This window comes from Tinamus guttatus, unplaced genomic scaffold (assembly GCF_059628265.1).
Source record: "Tinamus guttatus ecotype Peru unplaced genomic scaffold, ASM5962826v1 Tinamus_guttatus_pri_ptg000470l, whole genome shotgun sequence".
In the NCBI taxonomy this organism is placed as follows: Eukaryota; Metazoa; Chordata; class Aves; order Tinamiformes; family Tinamidae; genus Tinamus; species Tinamus guttatus.
In genome coordinates, this window is record NW_028289004.1 from 1,494,502 (window position 1) to 1,511,483 (window position 16,982).

General features: G+C 42.7%; 1 protein-coding gene across 3 annotated transcripts in view; it reads right to left on the minus strand.

Moving 5' to 3' along the window:
• SH3KBP1 (SH3 domain containing kinase binding protein 1) overlaps positions 1 to 16,982 on the minus strand; it is a 205,695-nt gene that overhangs the window by 83,902 nt on the left and 104,811 nt on the right. For 2 of the 3 annotated variants that reach the window (XM_088532735.1, XM_088532737.1), the window contains exons 5-6: positions 12,932 to 13,055; positions 7,712 to 7,786 (exon numbers count right to left, since the gene is read on the minus strand). In XM_088532735.1, coding sequence (XP_088388861.1) covers positions 7,712 to 7,786; positions 12,932 to 13,055 — 199 coding nt within the window. The remainder of the gene's footprint in view (positions 1 to 7,711; positions 7,787 to 12,931; positions 13,056 to 16,982) is intronic. The other variant, XM_088532736.1, reaches the window with a different exon arrangement.

Sequence of the window (16,982 nt, forward strand, 5' to 3'; positions counted from 1 at the left end):
TCTTCAAAGAGAACTTACAATGAATCATATTTGAGTAAAAAGCCTCCACAACTCTAACCTCTATATAAATCTCAATGATTGTCCTCGTTTTGCTAAACAAAAGATCCTTTTCAAGCCAGGATAAGAAAATTATACTCTAGCAAAAGTTCTCCGTTTCATCCTTGCTAGAATCTGCTAGAAATACTCTGTGATGGAGGGCAGAAGCAGCACTGAGACCTCCCTCAACAGGTAACTAAGTTCCATCTCATAGGAGCCATCGCCTCTCTTGTAACTCTCTGCAATGAATAGGAAAGCTATCTTTAAAATAAATTGTTAAAGTAGGTTTTCTACATCACTGTTTGTGGGAAATGACATACATCTAGAGCTGGATCTTTCTCAATGGCTGCAAATAAAATATGGAAGTAATTATGGGAATTATGCAACAGGTCTCACATGGATTTCCAGATCTTTGAAGCCTGCATGAAAGGCAGTTCAGAAATCTCAAGGGGCTCCAGTAAGAATTGGGCTTTTGTTTCTGGGTCATCACTTGTTTTTTTATTAGAGAGTCTTCATCTTTTATTAGCATTCTTCTAGGATGAAAGATCACATCTTGTATTAGCAGCCCTACCTCAGGCTTACAGAAGACTGCCCTCGCATCACCCATCTGCACTTGATGGCAATCCAAGAGCTATTTCATTCTCAAGGCTGCTGCACAACTTCGACCCAGTAAACAGGACTGATGAAAAGTTTATCCTACAAGGTGGTGATGTGGGAGACTGAATGAGGTGCTATTCCACATTTTGACTAAAAGTGACTACAACTGGCATTATCATATCCCAAGTTCTGTGTGAAACACCTAAGCCTCTATCATTTTATTAATTATTTTCTCTCTAATAGATTGTCTCCATTCTTCCAATTCAGACAGATGAGCAAACCTGAGCTTTGAATATCTTCTGAAAGGATGAAGTAACCTGCTTTTCCTCCACAATTCAGGCCCCATCCAAATCTCTTAGAAAATACCTGGAACCCAAGAATGGCTCTTCCCTCTACAATCCCATCCCATCTGACTTCTCTTCCCCCAAGAGATGGGTGATTGAAGCTACTTAAAACAGTTCTTCTCTAATCCTGCCTCCTCTCTTCCTCTTGGAAAGGAGCAACCCTGCCAGGCGCAGCTGCAGTTGGCCTGGCTACGTGTGCCTCCCTAGCCGTGCCTGCACAGGGAAGGGATGGCTGAGGTAATCCCTCCTCCCAAATGGAAAACATCCATCTTCTCACTGACTAAATCACCCTCCTTTTATTCTTCTGCTTTTTAAGGCTTTTTTTCACCACTTCTGCAACCAGCTTAGTAAGGGAGCCGGGTGGGCAGTCACCCTGCAAGAGAAATGCAGCCCAGTGGGATGTCCGGGAACTAAGCAAGAACCAGGGTGAGCTGGGCTGTCAGGCTGTGAATGTTACGTGAGGAATACTCTGCCAGGGAGCTAGGGCTAGCAGGGAGGCCTGGCTGCGGAGCAGGCACGGGGACCGGGAGGGAGCTGCAGCTGGCTCTGTGGTGGGCCCTGCCAGCCGGCACGGCCCGCGGGCTGGCGGTGCCGCAGCGAGGCGAGGAAGGCAAGCGCGGCGCTGGGGCGGCAGCTCAGCAAACCGCTGTCTTCAGAAACGGCTCTCCCTCTTCTTCTAAGGTTAGTTACTCAATACTTCAAACACAGGTGCGTGCGCACACCCCCCATGGCGGCGCCGGTCCTTGGGCACAGGGGGGTGGCAGGGAGGAGGGGGCGGCCTCTTTCCAGTGGTGGCACCGACAGAACTAGAGGAAACGGCCACAAACTGAAGCACCAAAAGTTCCACGGGAACTTAAGGAAAAATTTATTAGCAGTGAGGGTGATGGAGCACTGGAACAGGCTGCCGAGAGAGGTTGTGGACTCTGTCTCTGGAGATCTCCAAGGCCTGCTTGGACGCAGTCCTGTGCTACGTGCTCTGGGTGACCCTGTGTGTGCAGGGGGTTGGACTAGATGATCCCTAGAGGTCCCTTCCAACCTTAAGGAGTCTGTATCTAGAACAGGGTAACAGCCACACTAGGCAGGCCTCTCTCTTTATTTAACTGCATACTTTCTAGGAGCTCTGAAAAGTCACTTGCACTTGGACAGCTAACCAGTCAAGGATGTAACTTCTACTCTGTGTTTACTAATGCATCTGCTATCACGCAAGCCCTAACAGCAAGAAACTTTTCAAGAGCTTTTTAATTTCTCAGAAGTCTATTTTGGGTCTCACGTCACAGACAAATTTTATTATTTTGCCTAAATTTATTGTTGCCAATTCTTCTGTAGCACCATAAAGCAGAATTAAACCTGAGTGTTAGGTGGCTTTTAGAGCAAGCTACTTAAACCCAGGCAATGACACATCAGTAGCAAGAAGTTAAAATCTCCAGGAGTCAACTGTTCCTAACTTTTTCCTGTGGCAAGATATGGAATTACTGAAATAAGGCTCTCTAATAACATCCACAGCTCTAAAATTTGCTGATGCTTCATGCTCCTTATAAACACAAGATAATTTAAGATTCATGAAGACTAAGTTCCCAACCATGTCTGGGGGAATTTTGCACTTTTTTTCTTCTGTGGGTATACAGGGTATATTAGTTTTCTCAACTGCTATGACAAGTACCGGTCTCCTGAGAGCAGCATTCTGAAATGCACCAAAACAGATTAGCTCAAACAGGGATTAAAAAGAGACCACAACATCAGGCTTAATTCGTCAACATACAACATCCCCAGAGCTGTGCTGGCATCAGCCCAGGATTCTAAAACAGAAAGATATTTAGGGATGATAAAGGGCTGTGTAAATTGAAGCAAAAACAAACAGCTGTGGTAAAATTAACTCCATTCAAAGCAGGAAAAGAATTGTTCTAAACAGGTTAAAACATGCAAGGAAAAAAATAAAAGGAATACATTGTGAGTTTTGCAAAGCCTTCTATTTTAGGGTGTTATTTACCACTTCAATTTTTGTTCTTTACTCAGGTTTGTTTTTCGCTCAAGCAGCTTCGCGGACGCAACGCGCGCAGCGGCGCCCTGGCCACGGGGACTGGCTCTGTGCTGCTCCGCAATGGCGAGCGCGGCCGGACACGGCGCCAGCACCGGCCTGGCAGCCTGGCAGCCAGGGAGAAACGCTGCGTTTAATGGGATAAAACACTGCGTAAATGGAGCTTATTGGGATTTTGGCCCTTTGTGGAGGGGGAATAGGGCCCTTCCTTCTCTTTCAAGAAGGAGCGTGGAGTGTCCGAGAGAGAAGGTGGAGCGGCACGTGAGGACTGCAGCAGGAGAGGCAGGGAAGCGCCTTCCTCCCTTCTCCTTGCAAGGCAGCAGAGAAACAGCAGAGCCTAGGGGGACTTCTCCGAGCTTGCTCTCGGTAAAATCCTGAGCTCCCTTACCATTCCCAACAGCATTCTGGAGCGTCGTCACAAAGAACAGAAAAGGCAGAATATTTTAAAGAATATTTTCAATATTAGTTAGAACAAAGGTATGTTGAACCTTGAGAAATTCAAGATTAATAAATTCATATATTGAAAAGACAAATGCTTAACCAAGAGGCATGTACACAAACGGCCAAGGCAGATTATCTCATTATTGGTCAGCAATTATTATTCTTAGTTATATTCCTTGCAGAAACATAACCTTGCAGTCTAAACACTCTGTCATTTCGCTTTCCTTAGCACAGCGGCTCTTGCCACGTATCCTTATGCTTTCCTGAGAAGCCCTGCCCGGAGGCAGGAGCGAGCTGCCCTGCAGAGCAGCGTGCGTGGTCGGCAGCGCAGCGCGAGCGGGAGCCCTCAGCGTGCACCACGGGGGCTTCCCCCAGCCCCTGCCCTTTCTGTGAGCGCTGCAAGAGCCAACAAACCCCTCACTCGCTGGGAAGTTCTGCAACCGTGAGATGCCTTAACATCATCCTCATATCCCAGTTACCTTTCCCAACCCCCTCATCCCAAACAAGTACAGGAACACATTGCATATTGCGTGGGCAAGACTCTAAATGCAATCACAAGCAAAAGGATCCTCTCCCTGCGGATCACAGAAATATGGCCTGTTGTGCCATAGGAACCCGCAGTAGGAACCCGCTCGCTACGAGGAGCCCAAATCTTTGGAAGGATTTAATGTATTTCTCCCCAACCAACACAATTCTTCCCCACTCCATCCCTTGCCACCTGTATTTTTGTTTTCAAGGCCACAGTATGTTTACTCTTCATCAGAAAATTGTCCCTCATCCAGTTTTTAGCGTTGTTCTTTCTCAGATATTATTTCTCATTGTAGCAGCTGCATATTTATTTTATGTTCTTCTTAGCAAATAAGTTAGAAGTTGCAGACAAAATGAAAATCTTACTGTTCTCTCTCCAGAATTGTAAAGATTGACACTTGGGTTTCTTGATAACTTCGCTCACATTCAGACACCGCTAATTGGAGTTAATAATATCACAAATATATGAATCACATTCATTTCTTTGAACTTTGACTAGCCATCATTGCTCAGGGATTAAGGGAAAAAAAAAACAACAAAAAAACACGTGCTGGAGCATTAGAAAACACAAATTTAAAGTTACTCACGAAGACTTCTGTTTCAACGATCCTGTCTCATCTTCTTCCATTATATCTAATATCTATTACTGACAGCATTGTGGATCCACACATAAAGAAAGAGAGGCAAATATCTGTCATTTTCAGGCACTGTATATGCCCCATTCCTCAGGTGTAGCATTTTTAAAGAGAAAAAAGGCGAAGGAAGGAAGAAAAATTAAACCAGTTAAAAAAAAAATCCAAGAAGCGATTTCCACAGAAGAGCAGGAAGGTTGTAGGATGGCAGAAAAGAGGGCAGTGAGCAACAAAATTACACGTGAGTAATTTTTTGTTGTTGTGTGTCCCTCTTCATCCAGCATATGCAGCAGCAGGAATTTACGGACAGCAGGTTAATGAGCAGGAGGCCAAAGGAATTGCAGTTACTGCCGAGTGGAGCCCAGCATACCTAATGACCAAAAAAGCCATGTCAGCATATGAAGACAATGTTGGGTGTTTATGCAGGAGAAATCTTGCATGTTCCAGTGAAAGGTATCTCTAGAAGCAGCTGCATAGTAACTGAACAGCATTTAGTAAATTGAGGTCTTGGTAACATAAGAAAATTTCTTCCAAACAGCCCTTGTGAAACAGCTTTCAAAATAAAATGATAATTTTAACACTCCACATATCTTTGAAAGCAAAACTTCTGAGCTTGCTTCGGAAGTTAAGCGATATTTCGTGTAATGTGACATAGGTGAATAAAAAATAGCACCTTTGGGGCATAATTTATCTAAAGCTACAAACTGACCCCTAACCTTAACTTATGGAGAAATCAGAAACTTGAAATTAGGATGGCTCTGGGTTGCTTTAAAAAGACATCCTTAAATTAAAACAATTCTGTGGATTGTCTCCAAACAATTTTCACTGGAGACATAAGCACATGGACATTTGCCTAAAAATAAGGACCATAAATAGCATATGAAGTGGAACAAGTTGTCCGTCCAGACCCGCAGTAGACGTGCTCTGAAAGAACACAAGGGTGCAAAAAGTGAGCCGCCAACAGACGTAACAGGAAGAGCAATGAAATCACCTTTCTGTGTGTTAGCTTAGGAGATAGCATCTCGGAGAGCAGTAGGAATGCCAAGTTTGTTTAAGCTGCCCCCAAGATGATCTTGCTCTGTGTACCACCCATTCCCTTCCCAGCATTTCAGTTTCCTGTTCAGACCCAACAAGCAGCGAACAGGCCAGAAATGTAGCTGGATATATGGCCTTCCTAGATGCCAAGATACATCTGTAGCATCAAAAAAACCAAGACCGCACAACTTTGCAAACAAAAGTTGGATGGGCAATGTGAGACAGAACCTGAGGTGGGTGGAGTTGTCATCCTGCAGCTAGTCCACCAGGAATACTGTTGCCCCAGCAGGGAGCTGTCCAGCCACGTGCCCAGTGGAACCGGCCCTGATGACATCCGTGTGGTGTGGCGTGCCCTAACCACAGGCCAGCACTGATCATCATGGAGAGATGAATGCAGAGCTCTAGCACCACTGCAAGGTGACTGAATTCCTCCTGACTACTCCTAGGCTCATCCCCTTGACCTGGAGAGAAGAAGGGCTGCTTGACTCTCAGTGGAGAACGGGTATAGGAACAGGTCTCCCAAGCTTTAACAAGTGACACTAGGGCAACGCCCCCAGAAGGATTAGCTCGTTAAAGGCTCCAAAGGCAGACTGATTTGAAACTAGATCGTGAAGGCAGAAGCCAAGCACACAGCTGATTTATTTTGTAAATCCTCATTATCCACACCAAATAGGTAAATGCATCCCTAAAAAGAGAGGTGCCCCTAAGGTGATGATGGTCTAAAAACTCTAAGCGTGCACTCTAAGTGCATGCACTTGGAGTGGTACGTAAGCAGTTCCGAAGGCTCTCTGATGAGGAGCAGGGGGAAAACACAAAGCCACGTGGTCCAACCCAGCCAGACTATGAGCTTGACTAAAAGCTGGAGAAAGGAGAGGCTTCCCTGTGGGCAGGGAAACCCTGGAGTGGTAGCTGAGAAGTAGGTGAGGGAAACACTCAAGAGCTGCAGGACTATGGATCATTGATCCATGAGGTAGCAGCTTCTGCTTTGGTAAAAATACAAACCAAAACCAAAGCACCCCCCTCACTTGAGCATGGGAAAGTGCAAGTTAGCAGAATACACGACTACCATTTCCACACCTCATCTCAGGCTGTGAACATTTGTGCCCCAAAAGTTTGCAGAGGTGGAGAGCAAAGCCCTTCTCCCAGAAGGAGGGCAGTACAGCTTGGATGTCCCAAGGAGGAAGCTGCCTGGGAGGAAAGTGGATGCCAGGATTAGCACATGACCCTGCTCAGTGCCGGGCAGGGCTGAACACTTTGTACTTGGCCACCTGGAGCTCCACCGTGACTCAGTAGGATCTTTCCGCTAGATTTCTGGAGGCAGAAGCAGGTGGAAAGACAGATTTCTGTCTTCCTTGCTTCCTCTGCCTGGCATCAGATATCACCATCTTCTCTTCTTCTGCATTAACATGGTAGTACAAGCATATGAAAAGCAGCATATGTTCCAGGTTTCCAGAAAGCAGAAGGCAAAAACTTTAATGTGAAATGAAAGTAGCTTTCTATCCTTTACCTACACACTTTGCAGAAAAGCATACGAACCAAAATTCTGTAATTGCTGTCAAAGAGAGAACGCCAAAAGAAGAACATGCAGCAAATAAAAAACAAACACACACTTTGTTCTTTAAGGAAAAGCAAGGAATATTGTATGCATTTAGCAGTCATAAAATAGAAACTTTATTTTTAAGCATAAGGACACTAATTCAAAGCACTGTGGTTATCAACAGTCTTCACGTTTTCAGGTGGCAGAAATAATGGGACCAAATGGTCTTAATTTCCATACCTGAGACTCAAGCATCGGGTATAGGTCACAGCATATTGTGGGCTCACAGACATACATGACACGGACATACAACACATGCATGCACAGGAAGGAGTGCATTCCCATCGCGTCAAGGATAGCCGGTTCAGCAGCAGCAAACTGACCCCAGCTCACAGACAGGCAGCTGCACGCAGGGTAGCCGTGCGTGAGGAGCCGTGGCACGCTCCCACACGTGTGCGTAGGTCACGCGAGGACCGAGCGCTAAAACTAGCCGTGACATGGCTGCTGGGTTGGGAAACACACTCACTGTTATAGCGTCTGTAGCTGTCAATCTTTGCCGGCGCCACTCTGTACAGAAATGCCCCTTCAAAAGCAGATTTTCCTGACAGCAGGCAAGAGAAGGAAAGAGGATAAAAAAGAGAAGGGGCAGGGGGGAGGAGGAGGAATCGAATGGCAGTAAAAGAAAGGAGAGGAAGAGGTTTTAATCTGTACTTTCAGTGACTAAGATTTTAAGCTTTATTAGCAAAACAACGAGAATGTTAACCAAAGTATCTGTACGTGAAGTTAAAATATTCTTAAAGCACGTAGGTCAGATGATAGAAGAATCTCATGATTTTGCTAAGGCTGTTCTTTATCACGTCCAACAGAATGCTGTGCCTCTCAAAATTTGTCTCTTTAATTTAATTAAACGCTTCAGTCAGCTTGAAAAAGGCTAAAGCTTGGAAAAACCTCTAGTGCTGCAGTGATGTACTCACGCTGCTCACACTCCTGATGCACATGCAGTGCACACGAACCAACACAGCTCACATCCCAAAATCGCATTGAAATGCTCAAATTTCTTCACAAGACATGAAACCTGTGAGCATTTGAAATACCTCATCTTTCCCAGAGGACTTACAGGAGATATTTTGGAAATGGGACTGTCTTTAGCAATATTTAGCTCAAGAGATAGAATAGCAAATTTTGAATAAACCATTTTTTTTCAGCCAATAGCTTAAATCAGGTGTTTTGATTCAGCACACATTAACAAAAAAGCTCAAAATACTACCACTTTTCTAAAAATGCAAACAAAACCCACTTTCCATCTTAGATCTTTTATGTAATGTTTTCACCAAAAACATGGATCTCTTGCTTAAAAAAAAAAAAAAAAAGCGTAAAGTTCAAGTGAAGGGAAAGGGCATGAGCAGTATGGGTTTTTTATTATTACCATTTTTCTTTTTTTTTTTTTAACCTGGGCAGCACAGACAAGAACAAGCCTATAAAGCTGTCAGCTTGCTGCCAACCTCCCCTAGATGCACTGTGATCTCCAGTACAATTTTACAAGAAAATAGCTAGCACATGTGAATTGTCTCAATATACCATCACATCCAATCTGGTATCAAAAATCTAGATTAGGCTTTTCTAAATATCATTCTGTTGGACTTTCAGAAAACCAAAAACTATGCTCATTTACATAATATAAAAAGCAGTTTGTTTTGTTCTTGTTTTTTTAAATTAATAAAAAATATTACCCTGGCCATGTTTTTACTTAATAAGGAAGCAAAAAAATGATCACAAATCTATTTTTCCATCTTGCTTTTACAAGTCACCTTCAAAAGAACACTATTAAAATATAGTTAAGCAGTTAAGAAATCACAGAAAGATATGTTAAGCTTCCTGATGGTGAAGGCAGACAGAAAATCTGAGATTGATAAATAAAGTTTAAAGAAATAAAATACAGTATTGACTACATCATCAGTCTGTCATCAGTCCTGGCTCCAGTAGCCATGACCTTCTTGGCCATTGCTAAAAGGCTCTAAATATATAGGAAAAGAAGCCTAGCAATTTCTGAACAGGCACACAGCAGAGACAGCAAGATATAACAGGTCACTTTAAATGGTGGGGCATTGCCACAAACATATCAAAATGCCTTTGAAATCTTCTTCCTAATACTAAGCTCTGGTGCTTTCAGATACTTTGCATTTGATTACATGATAAATTCTTTGCTTCTTGAAAGGCTATAATGACAAGATGTGGTGTTTGAGATACTGTTAAGATTAATACCCCATATCTGAAAAATCTAGAAAATAAACAAGCTTGTAATTCATGTATCCATTTAACACAGTAATAAAATCATAATGTATACTTCTTGTTCATGCTGTGCAACACTCCTTCAAAAGAAAGCAATGTTTTAATTCAAGGTAATGCTTTAAAGAACAAAGAGCTGTCATTCACTCCAAGGGCGACTGTAAGGGAACCTGCCCCTGTGCCTTTGAAGACAGCAAATTTGGAAGCTGTCTTACAGCTGGAACAAGCAATTATTATTTTTTTATTATTTTTATCTTGTAACAACCTCTCTTTCCAATCTGCTGAGCACTCACCATCCGAGGGGAAATATCGATTCCAAATCCCTCCAATAAAGGGGCAAACAAGTCCTACTACCAGACTACCAGTAAGCAGCAATATTTGGCCACATCCAAAAGATGAGCCCTTTTCAAAAAAGTGGCTTTGTTGTGAAGAAACTTTCCTAAGGTTACTCTATCTCAGAGTAAGAAAAGAAACAAGGATAATTCCTTCCAGCCATTTGCTCTGATCTGCCATGAAATTGCTGCTTTCCTAGATAAAATAATGAAATAATAAGAACAGACAGAATCTTTCTCTTCATTGGACCTACCTACCTAAGTTCCCATCAACTGTATTTTGTATTTCATACAAGAGAGAGAAGCTCCCATATAAGTCATAAAAGGACAGAGAAATACACATATTTATTCACCTCTGTCTAGAGAGGGTCAGTAAATGTAATTAAAACCAAATCTAAATAATGCTTTCATGCTTGCACAGCACACTTTGTCCAAAGCTCCCATTGAAAGCAATGGTTGGAATCATTATGGTTGGAAAAGACCTTTGAGATCGTCGAGTCCAGCTGCTTTCCCAAACCTGGCAGCAGGGTTGCTGCTCAAGACGTCCATGCCAAGCCCTGCTCCGGTGTAGGTCCCTCCAGCAGCTGTGCAGAACCCCAGGGTTCTGCCTCAGTGCACGGGTCCTGCCACCCCGAGCTGGCTGTTCACGCAGAAAATAACGCAGTAATCTGGAATTCCCATCCAAGACTCCTGTGTTACAAGTCCGGTGATACAGACCGTACACTTAATGAACAACTGTTTCCAGAGAAACATAAAGGAGCTATTATGGATTCAAGATACTGTCACATCTCGTCATCACAGAGGAAGGAGTTGATTTAGAGGCATCACTGTACACGCTTAGCAGATGCTACCTAGAGCATTTCAACAGGTGTACTGGATTCATGCACAAATCTTGCAGGACTTGCAGCTTTGTTTTCTATTTTGTTGTATTTTAAGAATAAACATGGATACATGAAATTTATCATAGCCAGTTACTTTTTTTTTAATGCAAAATATACAAGCTACTGAAATTTCAGCAATCTTATTAAGGAGATTTTCAAATATAGATAATCACAGTACCTGAATATACCTCATAAACCACCATGCGTTAGAGAGTAGTATCTGTAACAACTCCAGAAAACCATCTAGAAAGAATTGAGTTGATTCATAATTCTGCTAGAGGAATGCGGCTCTTAATCTGACGATGTCAGTTTAAAAAGAAAAAACAAAACCATTTAAAATCCTGCAAGAATCTCAATACTCATTGAGATCCTTTCTCTTGCTTGGGGTGTTCACAGTATTCTTCTGTTTTACAAGAATTCTGCTAAACTAGATCCTGATTTTAGCACATGATTTTAGCTAGCTACAACAAAAGGAGAAAACCCACTTCTTAGTTATAGCTATTTTCAATTTAGTTGAGGAGGCAAAACCAAGATTTACATTGACAGTATCTTCTCAATACAAGCCTTACAAGTTACAGGTTTCACTGATGGTCAGAACTGATGCTTTGAACTAACGGATAAGCAGGTGCTGCAGGGACCTTGGTGAAGCCACCGAATGTTCTGTGGCTACTTTCACAGTCTCAAGTGGATGTTTTTATTAAAAGGCACCTTTAGGAGGCTCATTATAAACTAATTTTTACCAAATTACCTGGGGAAGGAGTATCCTTTCATTTGGACAGATGAAATCAAAGACTCCACCCCGAACATTTGCACTTACCTTTATCATTTATAGAGTATTAAGTGCTATAAAATGCATGGCTGAAACTACATCTACACAAGCAGTTCTTCCAAGACTCACTGCATTTATAATGAAGAAATACTTCATAAGTTACAGAGAGCAGTTTGCCATCTCACTGAAGTGTATAATTTCACTTAATGCCCTCTTGCCCTTTCCATCACACTAAAATTTTTAACTCATATAAAAATAACTTCATTCTGGGTTAAAGCAATGGTAACATTATCACCAGCACTGACCACATGGCTATGTGACCAGGGCCACTCACATGAATGCTACTTCATTATAAAAACAATATGAAAAATTTCATCATCGCGAAAGTCGGACTTTTTGGAATCTCACTTCTGTGGGATGGAATAAAGCTGATAAATTTGCCTTAAATGGAAAAGGAAATAAAGGAACTCTAATGACTTTCTACATCTCAGTGATATGGTGAACTATAAATCAGGCTTTGGGAAGTTTTCATGGAAATAAGTTAGCAAAATTCTTGGAGGGCCTGTCACTTCTGGCCATTGCAGAGATCTTGGAAGACTACACAGCAATGAGCATCTTCACTGCTGAAAACAGTATGCAGGCTGTAAAGAAAGAACTGGGCAGGTAAATGGGAAATTATCCTGAAATATGTAAATAGAGGGGTTTTTTTTCCTTTTAATTAAATATTCTTGACTTAGAAGATAACATCGAGAATATCTGTTTGAAAAACAGGAAGAACAGCATGACCAGTAAGTTGCCCATTTCTTATGCAAGCATATTTTCAGTTCAGGTTATTCTTCAAGGGAAGTTCAAAATAAGACAGCCCAATACTATGCTTAAGTATTGCAAACTTAATTACCAAACATGCTTTTCACCTGCAGCAGTACTGGCCCCCTGTAAGTGGGAGAACAAAGTCCATGTCCCAGCTCTGGCCTTTTCCCCTTGGGCTGCAGGGGCAGTGGGTGACGGAGGTGATAGTAATATGCTCAGCACCTGGAGGGAAAAAGTGCCGCATGTCCCACACCAATAATTATGAATCTTAAACCTACTGGAGTCATTAAAGAAGGCATGGCACTTTGACCCCTTGTGCAAATAAGCAGAGACACTTTGTAGATCTTTGGTTATTATCTGGTTATTGCTCAGCTTCCACCTCCACAGACAGAAAAAAAATCATTTTGAAATACAAAGCCAGTAATTCCTCATTGTCTTCTGTGTTCTTGGGCTGTCACAGCTGGGCAGGTTTTAACACAAAGTATTACAACTCTGACAGCACTGCCAATATGCACTGAGCATCATCATCTGACCCTTTCACAGCATGAACCAAGAACAAGGCATTTGAAAGCGTTTCCAAGCAAGAGGTAAGAAGAACTACCCGCTCAGGACGTTAGGGGTGAGCACAGAGACATACATACAGAACGTCGACAGTGTTTTTTCCTTACTTGGCTTTGCTTGCTCTTCCAGCGCTATTCCAGCATCGTCAGATTCAGCCAGCTCCTTTATGAAGTTGGAGGGGAACATGCCAGTCTTGCCATTAAGGATGCCTTCCCACCAGCCCTCCTCCACCTGCACCGACAGAAACAAAATGCATGTTTTAACACAGCGCTTTAGAGACTGCACCAAATCCAAGCTCTTCAACGAAAATGAAACCATGATTCTGAGCACTGACGACCACCTTCTTTATGTGTGACTGGCAGATCATAAGAGCTCAAATTCCTAAAGGAGGCAATGGAGAAGAAGCAATGCCTGCAAAACATTATGCAGAGAATCTAAATTAGATATCTGAATTTAAGTCATGTGGCTATTTCTGCTTTCCTCATCCTAATCAAAAATATTGCATTTTAGAAATTATTAATTTTGCCACTTCATTAATATATAAAATAAGAAATATACAGAGAATAGAAAAAAAATGGTACTAAAGCATATTCTCCCAAAGTTGTTACAAGGGGCTGCTAAAATAAATAATGGTCGGAAGGAGACGAAACATTTCCCAGCCCAATCCCAGGAGAAAAAAAATCACGTAAAAATGACTAATTGCCCCCCGTATAACCTATTCAGGATGGAAAGGCAGTGTCATGCTGTGAAATGACAGCTCTTAAGAAACAGATGCCTTAGGTTAGAGTGGGCCAGAAAGAATTGACCTATTTTATGCATCAGCTAAGCGCATCCTTGACAGATAAATACATATCATCTATCAGACACTGTCCCATCACCAAAAAAAATGACAGCATCAGTCTGTGAAATAAGAAACTCCAAAACTGCTGGACCCATCTCTTTCCTTTGTCTCTCCCCAGAACAAAAATTATGAAAACAAGCAAGTTACTTTACAAATTAAGTGCATTCACATCTACTGTTAAAAAACGACTGGCCCCACATCTTAAATGGTACCAGTTAATTACCATTAAGAATGTCTGTTTCATATCACCTGTTAACATCTCAAGCTTTTACAAAATAAATCTGTTATTTAGCATCTTCTCATTATATAATATATGCAAATATTTCCTCAAAGTACAGAGGAAGAGCTTTTTTTTTTGTTCAGCTTAGCCATATGCTGTGATGTACAATTCTACTAATAAGCAAATTGCTTTTACTTCAGGAATGTATTGTGCGTTTTCTCTCCAGCTTCCCTTCCTAGTGCTTTCATTTTCTTTTTCTTTTTTTTTTCCTTGCTTTAATTTCAGCATCTGTTCATGAAAAAACAAAAAAGATTTTTTTTTCCTTTTAAATGCATCAGTAGTGTCAGGAAGGTCAAGCACAACTTTGGGATTAACAGTTACAGCCATGCTGCTACTTCCAAGAGCAGAATACATACAAATCACGCAATGACTTAAATTGAGAGCTTCCACACGATATTCTAAAAGGCTCCAAAAAGTGATATTTGTTTTTGTTCTCTCCAAAAACTGCAAACCATAGGGAAAATTGAAACTGTACAATCCACTGCAGTTAGTGGAATCTACAAATTCTAATTCTTATCTCTATAATTAGATATGATTACACAGAAAATACACAAAATGGCCACAGCTCATTGGACTATAAAAGATTTCAATTTTTCTAATGCATTATTCCCAGATGACACTATTGACTGGAGCTAAACATTACACCATAACTGCATTAGCCGATTGAGCACAAGATTAATCACAATGGAGTTACTCAGTTGAGGCCCCCACTTCAAAAGATGATGAGATTACTTAGTGAAAATATAGAGACCAGTACCACTCAGTTCCATCTTTTTCCCTCAAGTAATTTTCTCCCACATATTTCTTCTAGCATAATACTTCAAATTTTTCTTCTAACATGTTCTTAACATGGCATGTTTCTGTGTGTACCTCCATTTACGTATAGAGAAATAGACATACATGAAGGTCTATAGATAAATCTGAATTGGCCATGAATATAACAAAGCCTTTCTTAGCTTATTTTAAGTTTTATAGCTAATATGAGAATGAATTATCTGAAAAGATCAGGCCATATTCCATAAAAGTACCAATTAAGAAAAATCTGAAGTCAAAAATAAGGTCTTCCCAAAATAAAAAGCAGAATGATGTTAGCATGACACAGGTCCAGGGTGAACTGGACTTCCCAAGGATTTATTACAAAATCTTCATCAATAATTATAGTATTTTTAAACATTGTAGCTACATGCTTTTACCAATCTCAAAACACCTCAACTAGAGATTAATCCATAAAACAAAAGAGACACTAAAATGCCCCAAGGATGTAGTTATCCCGAATTGAGGCAATCTATTGCCATGCGGCTTGAAATGTCGCAGTAACTCCTAGCCAATAAACCCTTACGAATGAAAATGCATTATTCAGGCCGCCAGGCCACGCGGAGGAACAAGCACTCAATAAAACCCGACGCTGCTCTAATATCAAAAAGTGCTTTCAGGATTTATACACATTGGTCCTAGTTTATGTGCAGCATTCGTGCTAACCCAAAGGAAGCGCGAAGAGGAGGACTTCCACAACTCAGTGTCCTTCCACCAAAAGAAACACTCAGCTATTGAGAGCATCCCAGACACCAGACCTGTGAAGGCTTTGCTTTTAAGACAGAAGAAAAGTTGTGTTTTGAATGCATTGCATCCGCTCGCTGCATTTTGGAAAGGCATGGCGTGTCCCCATCCTGCCAAGCCTCTAGGCTGCCAGCGCTGCTCTCACCCCATGCTAAGACCAGGGGTGCTTCCTGAGCCCACGGCATCTGTTTATGGGGGTCACACATTCAGCCACCTGCAGCTCCGTCGGTGACAAACATGGGGCAGGGATGGCCCCAATAGCCAACAGCTACGCTCAGCCCCGTCACTGAGACAGGAACCCCGATACGAGCAGGGAAGAGGTGCATCACCGCTACCGAAACACGCTCTGTTACGAAGCCCTTTGCCCTTTGCAATTCAGGGGGGAAATTAATCCACATAATAATTAAACATCATTCAAATGTTCTTTTAACAGCATTAGGATTTTTTGTTTTTATTTTCAAGGGAAGAAAGAATACTTGGACTGTGCTTTTAATTGGGTTACTCATTTAATAGAGCTTTCTTTGTTTGATGCAAAAATTGTGGGTTTTGCTTGTTTGTTTTTAATTATAGTCCTGGTAGTCACAGCAGTTTCTGCGAATCACATTTTAGAAGGGGTGAGGAAAACACTTTGCCACAAGATCTCAGAGAAAAGCAACCAAGAGACTTGGAGTCTCAACATTAATTCCCAGCTGTTCTCTTGCAGTAATACACACCTCTGTACTTGTGTCACAGGCTGCTCCTTGCCAATATTAAAAATCCTCCTTTCAATATCATAGTTGTCAAAGTAAATTATTATAGCAAGAGTCCAGCGCAGTCCCCAGTGTCCTTGAAAATGGGCTGAACCACCTCATCTCATTTCTACAAAGCATCAACGTTGCCCTAAACGAGCACTAGATTTGTAAAAAACCAAGCCTGCGTGGTTACAAATGAGCATATTCCAGGATTTTACAACGCAATGTCTGGCAATGTTACCTGAAAGTAGGTGAATAAACCCCGTGCCAATAGGGCTCATCCCAGGCAGGACCTGCGATTCCGCCTAGGAGGCCCCGCGGCACCACGAGGCTCCTCACCCTGGGCAGGACGAGGCCCCGCAGCGCCACAAGGCTCCTCAGGGCAGGACAAGGCCCTGCAGCACCACAAGGCTCCTCACCTCGGGCAGGACGAGGCCCCGCAGCGCCACAAGGCTCCTCAGGGCAGGACAAGGCCCTGCGGCACCACGAGGCTCCTCACCCCGGGCAGGACGAGGCCCCGCAGCGCCACAAGGCTCCTCAGGGCAGGACAAAGCCCCGCGGCGCCACGAGGCTCCTCACCTCGGGCAGGACGAGGCCCCGCAGCGCCACAAGGCTCCTCAGGGCAGGACAAGGCCCTGCGGCACCACGAGGCTCCTCACCCCGGGCAGGACGAGGCCCCGCAGCGCCACAAGGCTCCTCAGGGCAGGACAAAGCCCCGCGGCGCCACGAGGCTCCTCACCTCGGGCAGG